Genomic DNA, 21,378 nt, shown 5'->3' on the forward strand with positions numbered 1-21,378 from the left:
CGTCTACGAAAAAAAAGCATAACACACTTAATTGATATTTAGACCTCTTTCACCAGTAAGCTTCCAATATCCCACAACAAACAACGACCCGGAGCGAATTGGAAATGAGTCTTCTTAGCGAAAAAAAGGGTCCGCTTCACGGGTCAACACCGCGGGACATAAAGATCCTAATAAATTTTCCAACCCGCACCGGGTTTCTCCGCCGTGTTATGTGCGACCTTTAATGTCCGACCGGGGTTTTGTGCTTTACGAGCTTTCGGGAACGGGCAATCAAAACTTCACGTCAAATAATGATCTCCCACCGCGTTGCAGTGTGTGCGGGGCATTACTTGGCGCTACAATGTCTGCCACGCGGTGGCTTACTCGCACCAACGTGCGCAACCCATGCCGGTGGAAGGTCTTGGAACAAATTGACCGCAAACGACAAACGACACGAAAGAAGCATACAGGGACGATCGCAACGTCTCAATTATCGTGTCTAAGCTGCTAGCAAGTTGTGCGGAACTCCGACGAACGAAACGGTGGTCGACGTGCTTCCGTGCGGGATTGGTTTGCGTTTTATGGTTAAAGTAAGCTGTGGTCAGCTGTGGACAGGTGGATAATTAATCCGATCTGTGGTTGCTCTAATCCGCAGCACACGGTTTGCCTATTTGTTCAGACAGCTTTAGACATTACCAAAACGTCCAATCAGTCAGACAATGTTGCGTGTAGCAAGTGATGCAATCGTAGCGAAGGTTGTTCACATGCAAACACCTGCTTTCTTGTCTACAACGTGGAAAACTCTTACTCTCTTAAACACCCCAATACCGTTGACGTGTTATAATTACATTCATTCACTCCAGTAATCCAAATTAGAGCTCTACTGGAATGATCGTACTATGAACTCTTTCAGAAGATCGCTGGCATGGTGGCCTCAATTCTTCCCGCTCTTCAGACCAGAAGCTCAGTAGAACGTGTGCAGATCTGACATTTGATTGCACACAGGCAAAAGGTTTCGCGCGCGTTTGTGATTTCCATAAACAGCAATTAAAGCCTTGCTGGGGGTAGCTTTGGCCTTTGCCTCCTATTGCACACATCGCAAGGTGCGACGGGTTTTGGTAGCCTAATGTACGGAAGGCATCACAAACCAGCCGACGACGGATGACCTCTTCCAACTCACACCGTAAAAGCAACTTCAAGCAACACAAATGCTCAAACGTTTCCACGGTGGATGCCACCTTAATGTCCAGCAGATATATTTCACGCCACACTGCGCCACCCAAACCAAACTGATGTTTATTCATCGAACGTAAAGCATGCTCCGATTTGTTTCAGCTACTTCAGTAGTGGATGCTTAAAGTTTATCAAACTTCCTGCCGCGGTGGTCACGGTCAAAGTCGAGTCAAGCGAAACAATCACACCTTGTGTATCTGCTGAAATAAATCATCACTGTTGAAACTGTTGCCTTTTTGTTTTAATTAACTCTGGCTAACTATTAAGCGTGTGCGGAACCACACCTTCCCATCCAAGAGCGCACACTGATAAGAGGTGACTGCTACCGCGCAAACTGTTTTGGAGAAGGTGTTTTACAACGGAATACCATCTTTCTCACGCCATCTTATTTGCACTGTCAGATGTACGTCACATATAATACGCGCGGGATGGTTGCTTTGATATAAAATCATGTTAGCAGATATTATCTATTTCCTTTTTATGTGCTTCTTTTTACAATATTTCACACGATGCATTCGGCATCCTTCAGTTTATCGGCCGTAAATTTCCACCTGGAAGTTCATGCCATTGCCGCGCTGCGTCTTCAGATGGATGCGGGTGTAGTTCTGACCGATACCACCTTTCGTAATGCTGGCGAACCCTCCACGGCCCGAACCGAGCCGATCGTACACGTAGATGGCGGTAATGTTGCGACCGCGCTGTCCCTTCCCGGGATACTCCACGTTGAGTGACTTGACGCGCAGGAACGAACTCGACTGGATCACGGTGGTCTGATTCAGGAGCGTGTCGTACGGGACGCGGGCTCCGAAGAAATAGTTGTGCGTCTGAGCAGTCACCAGATAGCAGCTACCGAGCACGGCGGCTAGCACAACAAACGCGGTGGCGAATTTCATCTCGTTTGCGAAAGTTTCCTTGTGGAAAATGGCAGAACACTTCCGTGTGGATCGTGCAAGTATCGAACAGATCGCAAAGCAGACTACCAACTGATAGGCCGGTACCGTACTGTTTATATGCGACGTTCGCGTATCTTATCTTCCGCATGTGGTTCCTTGTGGAGAAACGTGGAACCCGCTCCGATACATACGCGACACCGGACGGAGTGTTTGTTTTTCCCCTGTACGAATTTTTTGTTTTCGTTTGAAAACATTTCACAAGCCGTAGTGTTTAAACAGTACGATTCATCTCTCTCGCTGCTTTTCAGCAAAGCGGACAAAAAAGTGCACTTTCTGTTACAAGTATTTGCTTGTCGTTTGTCAATGTGTCTAGGTGTGTGTCTAGCGGCTCAGATGTTACAACACACGGGTAAATCACCGTATGTACTCTTGCTGATACGTTTTATGTACAGAACATCGATATAACATTTATCGACATTGGAAACCACATCAGGTGGAAGCGATCATTGTCATTACACTACGCTATCACACTTGATTATGATCGTGCTACAGTGAATCATCCGCTTCTGGGGCGGATCTTTAGGTGTTGGAGATATGACGAAGATACTGCGCGCTATCATCAGAGATGATCATTTTGTTGATAATGTGGATCACCGGTGCGAGTCAACGAAATTGTCAAGGTGTGCCAGATGGTTGAGATGGAACACGATGAAAATCGATCTCACATGATTCATGAAACAGTTATTACTCGGAAGCAAATATAGACGAGCGACTGGAATTTTCATGGACAACAGCTGTATACACATTAATCACAAGAAGATTCCATCAGCTTCCGGATGTATATATGATAAAACTGACTTAATGGCGTATCAGTTACTTCCAAAGACTTGTGAATTTCATTTTAGACACTGCAATTCTGACAGATACATCCTCAAGGATATTGCGGGTTGAGATACGTTGAGGATGGCCTACAAACCGTTGTATTCATTGTCTATTCTCAGGATCTTTTGACGTAGAAACAATTTCCTCTCAAACTATGTTTAGTCCATGTTCATGTAGACCAAAGTGAGGTCTTGAACTCCTTGCCCTACGCTTTGATGTCTGTAAGGAGTCCTTCATTGAGGTTTGTTGTCCCGAAAGCTTAATCCATGGCTACTATGTTCCGAAAAGTAGCTGAGAATACCATTTGATCGAGATCCAGCTTCGTGAGTTATCTTAAAGTTATGAACATGGTAATGCTCAGTTAATCTGTGTGATGTGTGTAATTAATTAAGTTTAATAATGTTTTTACTTTCACACAAGATACCACGCTGCTTGGAGAGCCTTTGTCAATTGCGTTATCCACTGTTGAGGCAAATGTCTCAAACGAGTTATGCTGTGCAGGAAATGAAGAGAAAGGTCAACACCGGCACATCATTGTTGCACTCCGGCATGTTTGTGATTGTGAAACCAACACAGACATAATAATAAATTTAATTGAATGCTTCCCAGCCGAGATGGGTAACATAAATCTTTGCTGCCCTTAAACGAAGCGCCAAGCGGAGAGGGGGCGAAAGTACGACACGAGCAGATTGGATATGGATGTCAAGATTTGAGGTTCGTTGTGCTGATGAGCATTAGATGGATCAACGCTTACGTAATCGCTTTTGGAAAGAACGCAAATACCTTCTGACCTTTTTCTTCCATGATAAGACCAGAGGAGGGCATCTTGGTTCGGCGATGAAACTGATCCGCAAGGAAATGCTAATGATGCACCCTCATATAAACTCACCCGAAACCCGGGTCTAATGAGCACGGAACGCATAGGAACATTTCCAAAATCCAAATTCCTGAGACCTCGCATCCTGATTGGGGATCCTGATTGGTTAGGTGTTCGGGGGGGGGGGGACCTCACTTATAGCGCACCAGGGTCATCTGACATTTAGCACCAAAACAGCGGGCCCGTGTGGCTTGATTATGACTGATGAAGCTAACGAAAATCTCGCGTGGAAGGTTAAAGGTTACCGTGAGACTAATATCTCCCCTTACCCCGATACGCGCCGGCAGCGACTAAGAACGCTAAATACCAACCGTAAACGAAGCGTCCAATGAATATCTCATTATGACCATATCCTGCTCGTGCAAAGAGCGCATGATGTGTCGTAGGTGGTGAGCGTTCGCGTTACTTTCGCAATGGTCACCAACGCGGTTTAGATAACTCGCGACACGGGCAGGCACCGAAGCCTCGCGCAGGCAGGCTTCCCACATAAATCTTTCCACCCAAGCAGTGCCCAAACGCCACAGGCAAAGCAGAAGAGAGCAGCAACCTCTGGTCGCCATTTCAGTGCTGTCGTCGCTGGTGGGCCACCGGCCAACGATCGAAGTGAATCGTTCGATTGGATTTGTGGACGGCAGGAAAGCACATCCCCTATTGGAGGGCAAACACGAAGAAAACGTGAAATTAAGCATAAAAATGCACACCTCGCCGCAGTGGGGTTGATGGTGGTGAAGTCGCAGAAATACACACCGAGCGAAAAAGAGAAGTATCATTAGCATTCATTACAGAAATACCGATGCTCGTTTTCGGCGTTAAACGAGCGGGAGTGTACGTACACGTACCGTTAGAAGCTGGCGTACACCAAAGGGAACCTCTCCGCACTGGGTTAAGGTGCCGCCGCGAGGCACACACCATCGTTTACACCGGTTGCGAAGAATTCTCTCCCTAATACGCCGTGCCCCAATACGAAGATGTCCGACATAGAGCGCGGGTCAGATTACCGCCTCCAACCGGAGCCGGGGCAAAAGGCGGTCCGCGGCAATTGGGAAATTCTTGTTTCAGCCTCAGCTTCTTCGAATGGACGTTCCTGGCGTACCAATGGCAATTATTTTGATAGCAATCCCAAGCGGGGGAGTGGGGGACTTGTACCGTCGGGGAACTATTTTAAGATTTTGCACAGCCTATGTATGTCCGCAGGCATCCGTTGAATGTGCGCCGGCATGTGCGCGCCACTTATTCTGGACCGTCGCAAACCAGATTAGTGGAGGTCTTTGGATGTGTATTAAATCTTAACGGAGAGGAGGTTATTGCAGGGCGCACAAAGGAAAATGTCACTTCGCGCATAATAAACAATTCTGTAACAATACCGTGGACAAGCAAGAAACACTAAAGTCGTCAACGGATACTTGTTGCCGCCTTGTCCTTGCTGCTGTAAATACTGTCACAGGATCGGTGGATTAATTGTTTCTTGGACCGGATAGTTGATCTCGTTACCTAAAAAGGATTCAACTCGGTTGAAAGTTGTCCAGGGAGAACGATAAGCCAATATGGAATGGTACGAAGGGGGGGAGCCGTGCGTACGTGCTCATGCGGACCGAAACTTGCAAACTGGATCAACTTATAGAGAAACTCATAAATTCCACCCATTACTCTAAGTGACCCCAGAACTGGCCTTATGGGTGCTTATGTAACTGATCTTCATGGTATAATGAAAAAGTATATTTTATCAAAGAGGTATCTATATTTCTATATCAAGATCTTCAGGTGCTCCAATATTTGTCCAGTTAATATCCGATAAAAGTTCCGATTTGTGAAAAATGTTCATCATATTTACGTGTGTCATACTTTCCCTTTCGTTTATCATCACGCATCAAATGCCTCATTTAAGACATCCACTTATTTTTCCACTTCCAACCTGCGTCGTACATCCATTAGCACCACGTTAAACCGATCTCGGATGTTGTAATGGTACGAATAAAGCACGGCAAGTGTGTTCGTGTCTGTACCAAGTACAAGCAGTGGGCTAATCTTCTGCCAGAGCATTTAAGCAGCAGCAGCTGATCGCTAAACCGTTGATTGCAGGGTAACGATCAAGCGGCAATGAATTAACTCATTAAGTTGATGAGCTTTTGGGCGCTATTTTTGCCCCCCCGTTGCTGTGTACAGCTTCTGTTATCTGTTTTGTCGGCTGACGATGGTGACGATAGCGTGTGGACGACGTTGATAATTAATCTATTATTTAATTAAATTTAATTTAATTCTGATAATGATTCAACATATACGTTGAATGTAAATGCTCTGAACAATTATATCCAATGAAAACAAACTGAAATGTTATTTGCACTAATCTTGTGACAACAAACCGATCAAAAGTATTATAATTAAGTTGAACTTATTGCTTACTTTTCAGAGAATTATTTTAAAAAAAGATTAGATAAACTAAAGGAAAATGAAAATAATATTTGGAAAACAAGAGCAAGCTGACCTGACACTTTTGCTCATGTGCAACTTTCGTCTTAAAAGCTCCGTTTCTCAACTCTATAAAGCTTCCATTCGCAACTCTAAAAGCTCTCGCTCCGAACCTTACAAATGTCGTCGTCCGTTATGTTAAAAGCTCATGTTGTAAATTTATGTTTTTTTCCGTTTTATGCTCTTTGTTCCTCATTTTATACAAAACAACTAAAACTGAACAATTGGCACATAAAAACACACACACAGCGGAGTTCCCATATGTAAACAAGTTTTATTAGCTGCCCGAGAGCTTTCTTCCGTGGGTTGCTACTTAATCCAGGGTTTTACTGTATCCATAATAAACAAATAAATAATACCATCCGGGAGGGGTATTAAAGCGACCCTTTGGTACCGGAACGGCTGTCGAGCAAGTGTGCAACAGGTGAAATGCACCGGCACGCGATGAAATGGAATGGAGAAGCGACTAGAGGGGGATGAAACAACCCTTAACGTCGTGAGTAACGCCAAACAGAGCGGTAAGGAGAAGGTGAAAAAAAATACACCGACTTGATACACCGCCGAAATGGAATGTCTACGAAGGGGCGAATGAAACTGACGTTAAATACCGTTGATCATAAACGTTGGTAATTTATGCAGCCTTGGTACCGAAAACCGTGGTGAAAGAACGGCGCGCAAGGATAATAATGACGGGACGGCTTTTCCACTATGACCAGGCACAACATATGACTCGCGGTAAGAGCGAATGTCCTGGATCCGCAGGACTCCTTAATGAGTGTGCGTACGTTGCACTTTCGACCCTCTTTTTCTCATTCACTACGAGAAAAAAAAAACGAAACCCTCCGACTCGGTTCCCCGGTGGAATTGGATGCATACACGCACACCGAGTGGGCTACACACACCCTCCGAAAGGGAACCGACTGTACGCGGCGCAATAAACTTCCTTCCGGGGTACGTTTGATCGAAAACGGCGAAAGCGCCTTCCGAATGTGGCAACTTTGAATAAAAACCCAACCCAACCAGCAGCTGGTTCCCTGCAACCCTAATGCGCTGTCGGACAAGATAGGGACGATGCTACATAATGTAAGGACATCATGCACTGGCCGTGTAGTAATGCCGCTATCGTACGCAAAGGACAACGACAGCGCGGTGATAATTATGATTGTCATGTCGCGTGTGTGCGTGTATCTCTGTCTTATGTAATGCAGTGTCCTTTTTTTTGGTGAGTCCTTCGCTCTAGCCGCGGTCTAGGACTCGAGCGCTCGTTCATTAAAGGATTCGCTTCTGGTGTGGCTTTGCTTCAGGACGACTATTGTATGGGCCTTTCACCTGCTGCTACCGCCGGGCCACCGATGACCTGCTGCTGCGGGGTCAAAGTAATAAGATAAGGAGAAAAAGCGTGTAAACTTGGCTAGACTTTTGCGTCCTCACTGTTTATGGTCGTTCACTGGGAAAAGTATTGCAATTTGAATTTCTAGCTTTCTGAAGCAAAACTAGCTTTACCGCAACAAAACTGAGCTTTACCGCAAAAGTTGCCTTTGGTAATAACATTCTTGTCAATAACATTAATTCATATCAGTGTAGTATGAATAAGTTTAAATGTTAAAAGCAACTCCAAGCGATAATTCTCTAGGTGGATCGTTCATTTCCTTCCATTTCACACTCTTCGTTCTAAACCGTCATCGAGACAAGTGTTGATGATGCGTGTGTATCTTCCGCCACCATGCGGTTGGAAAACTCCCTTTTCTTTGCGTTTGCTTCGTCCAACCATTCATCACGCTTGCGGAAACCTACAAATGTTGCATAGGGTTCTGCGTTGGATTTGAATTCGCTTTCCCGCCACGCGTGACCGCACGCTATGTAAACGGACAAGAGCGCCAGTGCTGAACGAGAGTTCCTTCCTTTCAGCAACACCAAAAGTCGATCGGCAGAGAACCGGAACCGAATCTCTTTTTTTTCGTTACTACATACCCTTCTTTGGGGAGGCCACGGTCCAGTCATCCACCCACCAAAAGCAGAAGCCGCACACCGTTTGTTTAACCCAACCCAGCGGCCTACCCATGACAGTGAATCTCGAGAAGCGCTTCGGTTCATAGCCAGCCGAACGAAATAACGCACCACATTTGCTTGACAAACTGAAAAGCGGCGGTTTGTTTCTGCTGCGTGGCACTTCGTGGCACTGGTTTGCAAACAATTGAAAATTGTTTTTCCCACCGAACCCGAACGCTATCAGCTCGCCCGGGCGCAGCCAACCATGAAGGCCAATGTCGTTTTTGGGCGTTTGGGGATTGTTCAAGGTGTAAGAACTTTAAATTATATTTTCAACAAATGTTGCTTACATTTCCGGCAATTATTCTTTGGAAAAATGTTCTGGTTATGTGCTTTTGTGAGGTTTGGGATTTTGGTAGAAATGGTTAAAATTGATGAACAAATATTCTTCAATGTACTATTCAAAAGTTCTGCAAATTTCACATTTCTGCTATTGAATAAATTGGTTTTTTTAAGATTCTTATAATAATTTCACAGTTTTAAATTATCATCATGGTGGACTTCACATTATGTGCTGAGGTACAGAGTGTCCAATGAGCTTTCAGAATCAGCCTTGATTAAATACAACTTTCGACAAATAGTTTTTAACAATAGGAACAACATCGCAAAATGGTTTAAAAATTTCAAGCGACATAACTTTACCAGTAACGAATTTACTGAAGCTTTCTTCCTTTTCCTTTTTTCGCGACACTTTGTTTTGTGCCACCAAAACTTCTGGTCACATTTATCTATATTACACTAAATATTTAAAAAGAACCTCTCGACCTCATGACACTTCTTTAATTGAACGATATTATTAATCTGTTCTGCAAGTATAAAATTTTGCATTATCACTTTCCCTGCAAACACCACACACAACCCACAGCAACTCATTTTTTAAATGATTTTTCGGATATTGATATTGTTCGGATTAGATTTTTGTTTGTTCGATAGTACCCTTTCGCCGAGGAAATTTAATTCACTGTTGGGAAAGGTTTCTAAAAAATGGTTCGTAATTTTTGTTCCATATTCTATCCGATCGGCCGATACGAGCCGGCCGATCGAAATCGAAAGGAATGATCTTACATTTTGTCTATTGCAACCCGCTGCAGGCCGCTGCCGGGAGTTCTTGTACACCCGAGCGACGTGCTCCGTTAGCGTTAGCCAACGAGTTTTTTGATCCCCCCCCCTCGGCCATTCCGCCAGTCGCCAGTTTTGCTCACAACGGTTCACACTTCGTTGGGTCGTACGCAACGGAGCGAGAACAGGCGTTAAGGGTCGGAACGGAGAGCAGCACAGTTGGAAAACTGTGTTTTGTGGTGATCGCGATCCCATTTTCATCGTAGGTTACAAATGTGCGACACTGTGTCTGGGGGTTTGTTATGTACCTGGCCGGGATCCTCCCCACCCTTCAGCATAGCTGCATTCTGGAGGGACAGGCTACATAGTACATAAGAACCTGTCGTTACAATGGCCCGGCAAGTGGCCCGGGAGAAAGTGTACAAAAGCTTTAAGCCAAAGGGTCGTTGGAATTCCCTCCGAATTGGAGCGATCGTTTAAGAGGGGGGTTTTTTACCCTTTTCCCGCATGACTTGGAAGGAACAGACGGCACACACAAAAAAAAAGAGACGTTGGAAGAATATCCTGCAGGGTCCTTTTTTCCCGTATGGTGCCATGTTCGTGTTATCGACCTTGTCGATCATTTCGTTGGACGGTAACAAGCGGGTAAATAAATAGAAAAAATTAAAACAATCGTTGTGGAAGTTTGATTAGTTTGGAAGAAGAAAAAGTTACGATTCGAAATTAATTCTAAAATGTTTATATAACAGGCTTGGCAATGTCTTATTATGACGTATTCTAAAAGGAACTTAGCTGTTCTCAAAATTTTACAATTATTAAACTTGTAAATTATTAAATGTTATAGTAACGGAATTTTATAATGTACATAAATCTATGTATATAATATAGCTCTGTTACAATTCAGAAAATAACACAGGAAACCACGTGTGCCATCGTACCATTCTTCTGAAGTAGTCGGGCACCATCTTCAGATCCTATGCAACCGTGTTTCTATGCAATTGTTTACAAATTATAGCGTCCTCCAAGGGTCAACAGGTGCACACACTTACACGCTACAAAACAACGGAAGACAACGAGCTAGAAACTTTTCCACATCTTCTGTACACCGTCGCTAATCGCCATGGAATGGATGCGAACGACGCGTCCGAACAAGCCACCGTCCATTGAAACGGGGTTCCCATTATCAAACGCTAGGTTAATAAATTGTACCAAAAGCGCAGCGAAAGATCGGCGAGAGGCGTTTGCAAAAGGCGCCTTCTTGTTGTGGCACGTGCGCTACCCCGAAAAACGCGCAGTTCTATCCGCGCTTGGTGGTGGAGGTTCAACATTTCGCGCAAACCGTTTATCATGGTGCGACACCAAGCACCAGCAAGGAATACAATAGGGCACGAGCTTTGCATAATTCCGTCTAGAACGAGCAGTGACACAAGGTACAAATAAAGATAGCTTCAGGTGAAAACAATAGAACCAATGCATCCGTTGGGAACACATTTTTTGTGAAAGAAAGCCGCTTTGTGTTCTACATTTGCAAGATTTAAAGTACGATCGTGTGCCTCGGTTTCCCTAGCACCAGCATCACAATCATCTGTTGTGCACTTGCTCCATCCGGATCGTGGATGGGAGGATCCAGAGGAGGAAGATGTAGCGGCCAGGTTCATTCATAATTTCTGTCCGTAATCTCTGCATACACAACACCGTTGCGAGGTGTGTGGAGCAACACGATACCGAAGGAACTCCCGAAAAGGAATGGGAAAAAACGATACCACACAAAAAAGGGACTACCAAACGGGGCGTTCCTGTCTGTTTCTTCGTTCTTGGTGCTCAAGGTATCGATTACACTGGGATCGGGGAATTTTTCGCGGTTTTCCTTTAGCAAAAAGTCGCACTTTCCCAGTCACATAGAACCTGCTCGAGCATCTTCCCTGTTGAGCTTCATCATTCGCGTACGGCGGCCTCTTCATGCCGCGATGGCCCTTTCCCAACCCCCCCAGCATGTGTCTGCATCAGGTGCAGCAGCAGGATGTTACGGTAGGTTAGCGTCACCTGTAACCGTACGAAGAGTGTTCAAAAGAGGAATTGGTCAAAAAAGTGGCAACGAAAAAAAAAGCCGAATGAAAGAGACACACGGGGCAAAAGACACTCCGAATCGGAAATGTAAGACACAATCAACAGAAGCTAAATAAAAAAAAACAAGAAGCATCTGCTGGCACATCTTAAGCCGCTCATAGACGATCGCCTGACAAACCGCAGAATCCAATCGATTATGAATGCAGATCGGATCTGGTGTTGTTTCCGTCGCATTAAAGCTTCTCAAACGCCTTCACGCAATGTTTTCACCTCGTCCCTTTCGTGCACACGAGTGACAACTTACTTTTATGCGACCTCAATGTCCGTCCGTCCGGCCCACCACCACCATTGATGCGCCCAGTAGGCGGGTGCTGTTTAGGGGTGGGAAAAAGTGGTCCGACCGACCCTTCCGCACTGAACAATCGTAACCAACACCGCAGAACAGGAAGCCAAACGAACCGAAATCCGGGTGAGAAAACGCAAATTTGCCCTTGTTTCCCAGGTGCCCGTTTGTACGAAAAACTCACCAGCCCCCACCAGAAGCCCACCGGGGAGGGTCAACTTATCCTGTGGGGTGGTTATGGAAGCGCTTGGGAGGGACAGAAGAAAAACAGACGAAACCAACACCGACCGCAGCCAATTGCATCCATGTACTACTACTCGTCGTATCTTTCCGTTTGCGGGCTTGGTTTCAATTAAATAACGACTCGGTCACTTGCAAACTCTGCACGCCGCTCCCCACACACACACACATGTGCGGTGGTGGAGGGATTTAACCTTCCGTGTGGCGTAAAGCAGGTGCAATACTTTTAATGGGGAGCCCTAACGAGATTCGATTTGGTTCTGTGTGGTACGAATGGAAATGAATGGAATTTCTTCCGTTTTTGCTGTTTTTTTTTTCTCTCTCTCTCTTTCCTTCGCCACACCGAACCCTAATGCCTTCCTAATCTCGGCACCTGCACGCACATTATGTACTGAATTGATTTCTTAACCACAATCAACGATCGAATTCCGCATAAGACACACTTCATGTTAATTAATGGTGGAATTTTGATTCTTGCTCCAAATTCCTGTACCTCTTCTAACCTTTCTCTGTCCGCTTCGGGATCTTCCAGATGCGGCGACGATCCAGAATGAAGGTTCTAAAGATATTGCAGTCCTTTTCGCAAGGTAAGTTGTACCGCGTCGAAAGTGTTCAACAACACCAGCTCGAACAAGCAGCTTTACATGTCACACCTCTTCTTCCACCTCAGGAACGTTCATTGCGTTTTTGCTGCTTTTCTTCGGCGTGGATTGTATGGGTGAACCAGGGGTATGCTATTCTGCGGTTTCGTTTGCTTTTATTTAATACTTAATCAACGCTTTCTACTGCAATACCGTCTAGTACCTTGACTTTGATAACCTTCCGGAGACGAATTTTACCTGCGCGGGCAAAGTGATCGGTGGATACTATGCTGACCTGGAGGCATCCTGTCAGATGTTCCACGTGTGCACCATCGGGCAGGGCGACGAACCGATGGACATCAAGTTCCTGTGCCTGAACGGGACGGTATTCGACCAGGAGACGCGTGTATGCGAGCGTGTCGATGAAGTCGATTGCTCCAAGTCGGAGAAGTTCTACTATCTGAACTTGGAGCTGTACGGCAACACGATCATTCCTTCGCCGGATGGTAAGCCTTGTCGCTGTGGTGTGAGGTATAAGAATTAGTCTTATTAACATGCGAATCTCTTACGTATTACAGATGGCAGCTCCGAAGAAGATGGTAGTGAAGGAGGAGGTTCTTCATCTACTACCAGTACGACGACAACCACTACTACCACGACTACCACTACGACCCCCAAACCACCGGTAACAACGACACCGTCGAGAAGGTTCGTATTCAGCAACGGTAACAAGGGCTTCACACAGCCCATCTCATCCTCAACGATTGCGACACCGATGCACGCGTACTCGAGCACTACTCGCAAGCCGCCATCCGAGGAGGAAGACTACGAGTATGAGGATGAGGAGTATACAGACGAGAAGACAGCCGATCAGGATTCGGTTGTTGTTCCAGCGCTGGAAGAAGGGGGCAGCTTTTCGCCACAGCAGTTTACACTGCAACAGCAACAGCAGGGCAATCAACCAAAGACGGAACCACCGACCAAAGCCGGTGGTGGAGTCAAACCTGCCGTATCCTTCCAACAGCAGCACTTCCAGAACGGTGGTACCCTGACCGTCACGAACTCGCACGTCACGGTAACCACACATACGACGGGCCTTGCAAGCGGTGGGAATGGTGGACCAACCGGTAGTGGTAACGATGGCGCAACGCCACCCGCCACTGTTACAAAACCCAAATCCCAACCATCCCAACCACCCTTGACGCACAAACAGAAGCAGCAGCTGGAGCACCAGCGTCGTCAACAGCAGGAGCAATTGCTACAACAGCAAGCCATCACCAAGCAGCACGAGGAGCTGCAGAAACGTCAGCAGGAAGCGGCCGTTAAGCAGCAGCAGAAGGCGCTACAGCAGCAGCAGAAACAGGTCCAGCAGCATGAAGCCGAAATCAAGAATCATCAGGCACTGCTGCTGCTCCACACCCAGAAGATCAATCGACAGCAGCAGAAGCAACAAAATGCACCACAGTCCGTAGCGCCACCGCCGACGCAGCGATCACCGTTCGCTACCGCAGCGACCGGATTCGGTTCCAGTCAGCAGCAACAGCAAACACAAGCACCAAAGAGAATACCGCTGCTTGCCTCGTCGTCGCCTCTAGCATTGCCTTCGCCTGCCTCCCCACTGACACCGTTCCGCTTGAGGGCTCAGGGTTTCAAGCTACCGCAATCGGTCGCCCCTCAAATGTCACCCCAGCAGCGGCAGGATATATTGCGCCAACAGCAGCAACAACAGCAGCAGCAGCACCATCATCATCATCACCAGCAGGAGGAACGCTTCGAAGGCTACCGAAGACAACCACCGCCTCAGGTGAGTGTTGGCCAGTGATATGACGCACGTTTCGCACTTTGCACCATGCCCGACCTTTACGTCCCGTTTCTGACCCCGGACAGTATCCGGTTCGTTTTCAGGTACCGCTGCATCTACCCTTCGAGCAGCAGCAGATGCGCAACCAGAAGGACATCTCGCTACAGTTTGACACGGAGGTAGAAGATTTGACGCAGATTCCGCAGCACAAGGAGCTGAAGCGTTCCGATCCACCGTTTCACCACCAGGGTAAGAGTCCGGCCGCTTCTAAGGAGCAGATAGGGGCCGGAGACCGTAAGGTCGACAGTGGACAGCAAACGCACGCCGCCGGTGTTCAGGAGCAGGAACCGGTGGTGGAGTATGAGTATGAGGATTACAGTTCCGAGGGGGATGATTCGGAACCGGGAAATCCTAGCCTAGATAGCGTTAAGTCTAACACCAATAGTGAATTTGTTATCGCCAAGAATGCATCACCCGGCAAGACGGGTGACGATCGCTTCCCGAAGGAAACTGCCAGTGGGACGAGAAGTGATAGCGATAGAACTAATACTAATCCTAGCGCAAATAGTTCTAGCAGTAATAGAGTTAATAGTAATAATGGTAGCAGCAGCAGCAGCAGCAGCAGTAATAGTGGTAGCGTTAACAGTAGTAACGATCGTAGTTCTAAAAAACTCTCCAACGGAGGAGGTGGCACAACCACCAGCAACACTAGTAGGTTTATCATTAACAACGAGCATCACAAGAGCCACAGTAGCAGTTCGCCACCGCGCGTACAGCCTTCCGCGTCTCGTGTTGGTGTATCGCCGATGCCGCCCGGCCATCCAAAAGTGATCGTAACAACCAGTACCTCCATCCGGGATAATCACGGTCGTACGATCAACTACTCCATCACCAGCAACGGTGGCGGTTCCATTTCGAGCACTGCCACGCCAGCGGTCAGCACTACGGCGCGTCCCAAGGCACCGCAACCGACCGCCACAGTCAGAGGGTACGACGAGTACAAAGAGAGTGACGTACTGAGCGATCCGTTTTATCTGGACGTTCCGCGCCAACGTGCCAGAACCAAACGATCGCTGGATGAGGGAGTGCGATCGCGCCGAAAGCGTTACATACTGCTCGTTCCTCGATTCATGTAGCCGCTGCACTGCACGCTTGTATGTGCGCTTGTAAATATTTCGTCACAGGTGATGCCGATGCAAAGCAAAATACTCATGCCTTCCTTCCCTTCATGGTTAAGCCACGTGATACACGCTCTTCTCGCTATATACGTCTCGATTTTCGGAAGCAGGATGTGTAAGCGTTTTATTGGAAAAAGTAGCACTCTCCCGCGGTTATTTTACTGTCCTTTCGATTAGCTAATTTAAAGTAATGTGTTTTTTTTTGTCAAAGCTATTTTAATTTAATTTCAATATCGTTAGTGGGATCGCGTAACACATTGTGGAGTGTGCAGCGATGTAATTGTACAGATTGATAAAGTACTTTTGACCGATTTTTCCCCATATTCTGCTCCCTTTAAAGGTAAAATTCTATTTCTTCTTCCACTGAATATACTGTCAGCAATTTTTATAAGTTGTAGGTTTGTTTTATGTTTTCCTCTAGCTCATAGGCAGCAGACACGTTGTATGAACCAGTTTACTATTATTACAACAAGAATTACAGCCGCATGGAAAAAAGAAAAGATATCCTTCTATACTCACCCCGTAGCGAGTAGGACAAGTACCCACACCATATTTTAGTGTATTTCTCCTCCCGAACATTTCCCCGTCCAACGATGCCAAACTGATGGAAGCAATGTGGCTAGAAAACTAAAATTGATCGATGAGAAACATGTAAAAATAAAGAATAAAGCACAATGTTCGTAAATACTTACGGGTTGTTTCAAAACTTCAGACGAACTATCCGAAACGATAAGTCAATCGTTCTAGCGTATGCTTTATCTTCTATGCTCTGTGTCCAATACAAAGGGCATGAATATGCTACTTTGAGGTTCTGAATCTGTTTCTAGAAAGATAATCTCTTCATTTATCCGATAAATTATTCATGAGTATAAGCAATAAATCATTTCAGAAATCTTCAAAATAAGAGAATAGCTGCAAGGACGTTTTACATTCGGTGTTCCCACTGTTCGTTCGAAAAGTTAACGAAACATCGTGCCGTCAAAATGAGTAAACGTCACACTGACGTTTGCCAGCAGATTCGCGAATCGGAAAAAAGGTTGCCGTTTGGTATTGCGCGAGAGTGGACTTTTTGCGGCACACGAAACCACCCCAACAACGAACCGGACCTTCGAACGGCACTGACCAGCTGAGAAAAGCATTCCTCCAATCTGTGCGCCCTATAGTGGGAACCGAAGAATCTACCCGCTCAGCATTATACCATCATGCAGTCCAACATTCGATATTTGGTGAATGTTGCCGTCAAGGTTAGTAGTGCGTGCGCCAGGAGGGGTACGGTGTGTGGTACGTACCAACTCGCTAAATGGTAGAAGAAAAGGGATCGATTATGCAATCCCCACCAATCATCGCTGCCACATTATCGATGGCATTATGTTGCTGGACGACGCAAATGCTAACCTAGTGGCATGATGAGGGGTCGTATCGACAAGAAAGCGTGCACAATGTTATGAAAATCCGTCCAAAACACGCCACAATCACACACCGCCGGTTTCGATACGTGTACGTCATCCCGGTTCCTTTCTCTTTTTGTAGGGTAACGCAAGCCTTCGAAATCATGGCGCAGTGCTGGGAGCGCTATATGGCCGATACTACTCGACGACACACGATGCCGACCTGGTGGTTATCGGTTCCGGTCCGGGAGGATATGTTGCCTCCATCAAAGCTGCACAGCTCGGTATGAAGGTGAGTAGCAGGAATGCGTGACGGGATGAGAGAAGGGCACACGATGCAGAACGTCGAGTATGGACAACGGACAGCTGATAAGAGCTGATACACATGATGATTCGGTTGTGATAAAGTGGAGGCATGACCTGCTGCTGGTACCGCTGCTGTTTGCGGACATTCGCAGCATGAACGTCAGTTGTGTTTATGACGCGCGTAACATACATCGCGGATCCCAAGGTCATAGACACGCACGCACGCACGCACGTATTGTGGACAAACAAGTGAAAGTGTAGTGTAGTGGCCACAATCGCTGGTGTCCCCATATAACTGGCTTGGTTATAAATAGTTCCTTAAAGAGTCGTTCCTAGCGTATCGGTTGCCGAGATCGCTGGTAGATATGTGTCCTCTTATGACCTGTAAACATGTGTACATGTTGCAAGCATATGTATATCGTCCCATAGTGCGCCTATAATTAAACATCCATACCATACGGTATACTCGGTCAGCTGTGATGCTCGGTTGGGTTTTGGAAATGGATCAATTATGATTTACATAATGAGTGATACATCGATAAGAATAAGGAACTGTAAAGATTGAAAACGGTGTCGTTTTGAAAGGTAACATGCCTTCTTTTCTTCATGGTGGATTGTGAGAGTAATGAGTTTACAATAAGGTGATCTTTTAAGGACACAATGCACGGTCTTACTGGACAATTCATCGAATAATCGCATTAAGTAGTTAAAGCGACACCCGTAATACTCTTCTGATACAATTCCCATATTCAATTTCTCCCACTAGACCGTGTGCATCGAAAAGAATGACACACTAGGCGGAACCTGCTTGAACGTTGGCTGCATCCCCTCGAAAGCCCTGCTGAACAATTCGCACTACTACCACATGGCTCATTCGGGCGATCTTGCCTCGCGTGGTATTCTCGTGGAGAATGTGCGCCTTGACTTGAGCGTACTGATGGGCCAGAAGACGAAAGCGGTCAAATCGCTAACCGGTGGTATCGCGCAGCTCTTCAAGAAGAACAAAATAACACACATCAACGGATTCGGTACGATTACTGGCCCTAACACGGTGGTTGCAAAGAAGGCGGACGGTAGCGAAGAGACGGTCAACACGAAGAACATTCTGATTGCTACCGGCTCGGAGGTAACACCGTTCCCCGGCATTGAAGTAGACGAGGAAACGATCGTTTCGTCCACTGGTGCCCTCAAGCTGAACGAAGTACCGCGAAGGCTCGGTTTGATCGGTGCCGGTGTTATTGGACTCGAGCTCGGTTCGGTTTGGGGCCGTCTCGGCGCGGATGTGACTGCGATCGAATTTCTAAGCACGATCGGCGGTGTGGGTATCGACCAGGAGGTGTCCAAGAACTTCCAGAAGATTCTCACCAAGCAGGGAATGAAGTTTATGCTCGGCACGAAGGTGATCAGTGCGTCGAAGGGAGGCAGCGGTGTTACTGTGACGGTTGAGAACGTGAAGGATGGTTCGCAGCAGAATCTGGAGTTTGATGTGCTGCTGGTGTGCGTTGGTCGCAGACCGTACACGGAGGGACTCGGCCTGGAAAACGTAGGCATCGTGAAGGATGACCGAGGACGGGTACCGGTGAACAGTCAGTTTCAGACGATTGTTCCAAGCGTTTACGCGATCGGTGATTGTATCCATGGTCCGATGTTGGCGCACAAGGCGGAAGATGAGGGTATCGTGTGCGTGGAGGGTATGCTCGGTGGACACGTGCACATCGACTACAACTGTGTGCCAAGCGTGGTGTACACGCACCCGGAGGTGGCTTGGGTGGGCAAGAACGAGGAGGAACTGAAGGCGGAAGGTGTCGCGTTCAACGTCGGCAAATTCCCGTTCGCGGCGAACTCTCGTGCCAAGACGAACAACGACACGGACGGTTTCGTGAAGGTGCTGGCAGATAAGCAAACAGATCGTGTGCTGGGAGTGCATATCATTGGACCGGTAAGATAGTGTGGGAAAGAGTTACTTTAGCTAGCATTATTGATCCTTTGACTCACACTATTTACATTTTTAGGCCGCTGGTGAGCTGATTAACGAATCTGTCCTCGCCATGGAGTACGGTGCGTCGGCTGAGGATGTTGCACGCGTCTGCCACGCTCACCCGACCTGTGCAGAAGCCCTTAGGGAAGCGCATACGGCTGCCAGCTTCGGCAAACCGATTAACTTTTAATTTGTAAAAAGATAAACAAACAACAAAACTCAACCACTACCACCACCATCATCGAGGGAAGAGGCCGTTTTGATGAAGTAAATCAGCAACATGTGTGCGCGTGTGAAATGTTAAACACATCCCAGGGTGTACTCTGCTGTTTCCCCGTGTTTTTTCGATGTACTGCTTTTCTGGGGAATGGACAAAAGAGAACAAGACGGTAGAGATTTTTGATAGCAAAACGACCGACGACACATGTGATGATGCCGGCTGAAAGCCAGCAATATGGACACAAGGGCGTAAACGAAGCGATAGCGAAGCAATTTATTAACCTCCATGGGAAATCCTTACAATCCCTTTGTAAGAGTGTAACGCGAGATAGAGATAAATAATAATGATTGCCATTCGCCCGTTCCGTGCCACCCTTCCCGGCGGGATCACAAGGTGCAGATGGGGGTGTAACAAGGGCATATAGCGTTTTTTGAATCTGGAGCCATTGGATTAGTTTCTTTTTTTGCTGTTGGAAACAGTGCAGTATAAAACGATGCGAATAAAATGAAACCCAAAAGCAACATTATTTATTAGCTCATAACTGTACGGAGAAGAGGTTTTTTATTGCTTCCGAACTTGTATTGAGATTCGTACCAATTCCCAAAGAAATGTGTCGATGAATTTGAACTGGGACTGGTTTGAGCTAAAGGTTTACCATAGAAAAAGTGAGAAAGCGTAAATTTTCCAGGCTGCGGCAAACAATTTTGAAACATCGTTGAACCATTTTTAACCTTCAATTCAATTCAATTTACAATTACTTTTGATTCATTGCTGTATTGATTTTCAGTAACCTCCCAACTTTTTATTTTCGATTTTTTGGTGTAGAAGCAGCGTGGAATAAATTTGCCCATCACTATTGCATTGCATACTATCAAACTCGTGAGAGCGATCGCTAGAGTGTAAGCAAGATGGATGAAATGGAAAGCATCTCCTTCATGTCGCTCAAACTTTCCGTCGAAAGTTTTCATTCCATCCGCTCAAACGAAATTCCATACAAAACCACCTGTTTTCAGATTTCCGACACCAGGGGTGCATGTTTTTCAAGAGGTGACACCTGCAAATGTGTGGGATGGGCAATTTTATGCCACGCCTACTTTACATTAGCGATCGCTCTCACGGGTTTGATAGTGTGCAATGCAATAGGGATGGGCAAATTTATTCCACGCTGCAGGTGTGCAACAAAAAGTCTAGAAAAATAACTAAATAATAAATAAATACATTACACTACATGAAAAACATAATTGTATAAGAAAGTCTTTTCACGTTGCAATTGGTTTTCTGAAATGTTTCATGTACGAGCACAATGCAGCAAAGTACCCTACAAGATAAGCTCCGTCCAGTATTCCTCAAAACCTTGTGAAGAGTACATTAAATTCCATTTTCACCCTGCTAACTCAGAGGCAAACCATACGTCCATAATGGTTATTTTTCCAAGCAATATGTTATTGCGAGTAAATTTGAATACAAATTTTATACTTACATTTCAGTTTTTCATTATTTACGAATGATCACCGAATGATTCATTACGAATATACGAATGAGTACTTGTTTCTTTTTTATATTATAATATGTGTAATATAAAAAATGTATATAATTTTGCATAATACTTTCATACTCATTCAACATTCTGATTTACAAAGATTAGCAAGAATATAAATAGATATAAAGCATTGTTTAGCTACGAAAACCGTTGATTGTATACGTGTATGCGGTATGGAATATTCGGGTATGCCGGTTGCTTACTTAATTTTGTAAATTTGTGTGCAAATTGTTTTGTTAACTCTACGGTTAAACTCTCAAATGATACACTCTTCTTGTGTGGCGAGTTTCCAACCCGA

At 46.0% G+C, this 21,378-nt stretch overlaps 3 protein-coding genes across 3 annotated transcripts; 2 read left to right on the forward strand and 1 right to left on the reverse strand.

Moving 5' to 3' along the window:
- Positions 1 to 1,644: 1,644 nt before the first annotated feature.
- On the reverse strand, positions 1,645 to 2,191 carry LOC128309849 (probable salivary secreted peptide). Its single transcript, XM_053046332.1, has one exon. It carries the CDS (start codon positions 2,103 to 2,105, stop codon positions 1,743 to 1,745), a length of 363 nt encoding a protein of 120 aa, XP_052902292.1. The 5' UTR covers positions 2,106 to 2,191; the 3' UTR covers positions 1,645 to 1,742.
- A 1,062-nt stretch (positions 2,192 to 3,253) lies between these two features.
- On the forward strand, positions 3,254 to 15,950 carry LOC128297873 (serine/threonine-protein kinase phg2-like). The gene is made up of 6 exons (XM_053033586.1): positions 3,254 to 3,274; positions 12,621 to 12,675; positions 12,759 to 12,817; positions 12,890 to 13,175; positions 13,248 to 14,473; positions 14,557 to 15,950. Exons 1-6 carry the CDS (start codon positions 3,254 to 3,256, stop codon positions 15,604 to 15,606), a joined length of 2,697 nt encoding a protein of 898 aa, XP_052889546.1. The 3' UTR covers positions 15,607 to 15,950.
- An 890-nt stretch (positions 15,951 to 16,840) lies between these two features.
- LOC128299495 (dihydrolipoyl dehydrogenase, mitochondrial) lies at positions 16,841 to 20,081 on the forward strand. Its single transcript, XM_053035480.1, has 4 exons — positions 16,841 to 16,892; positions 17,179 to 17,328; positions 18,109 to 19,281; positions 19,355 to 20,081. The coding sequence occupies exons 1-4, from the start codon at positions 16,851 to 16,853 to the stop codon at positions 19,508 to 19,510; spliced, it is 1,521 nt and encodes a 506-aa protein (XP_052891440.1). The 5' UTR covers positions 16,841 to 16,850; the 3' UTR covers positions 19,511 to 20,081.
- Positions 20,082 to 21,378: the final 1,297 nt, after the last annotated feature.

Source organism: Anopheles moucheti, chromosome 2 (assembly GCF_943734755.1).
Source record: "Anopheles moucheti chromosome 2, idAnoMoucSN_F20_07, whole genome shotgun sequence".
Classification (NCBI taxonomy): domain Eukaryota; kingdom Metazoa; phylum Arthropoda; class Insecta; order Diptera; family Culicidae; genus Anopheles; species Anopheles moucheti.

Bases quoted from the DNA above. Each gene is read 5' to 3' on its own strand.
- LOC128299495 (XM_053035480.1), top strand. From the start codon at position 16,851: ATGCAGTCCAACATTCGATATTTGGTGAATGTTGCCGTCAAG. The intron at 17,329-18,108 runs GTGAGTAGCAGG...TTCTCCCACTAG, and splicing joins CTGCACAGCTCGGTATGAAG to ACCGTGTGCATCGAAAAGAA. The intron at 19,282-19,354 runs GTAAGATAGTGT...TTACATTTTTAG, and splicing joins GAGTGCATATCATTGGACCG to GCCGCTGGTGAGCTGATTAA.
- LOC128297873 (XM_053033586.1), top strand. From the start codon at position 3,254: ATGGCTACTATGTTCCGAAAA. The intron at 12,676-12,758 runs GTAAGTTGTACC...CTTCCACCTCAG, and splicing joins ATTGCAGTCCTTTTCGCAAG to GAACGTTCATTGCGTTTTTG. The intron at 14,474-14,556 runs GTGAGTGTTGGC...GACCCCGGACAG, and splicing joins GAAGACAACCACCGCCTCAG to TATCCGGTTCGTTTTCAGGT.
- LOC128309849 (XM_053046332.1), bottom strand. From the start codon at position 2,105: ATGAAATTCGCCACCGCGTTTGTTGTGCTAGCCGCCGTGCTCGGTAGC.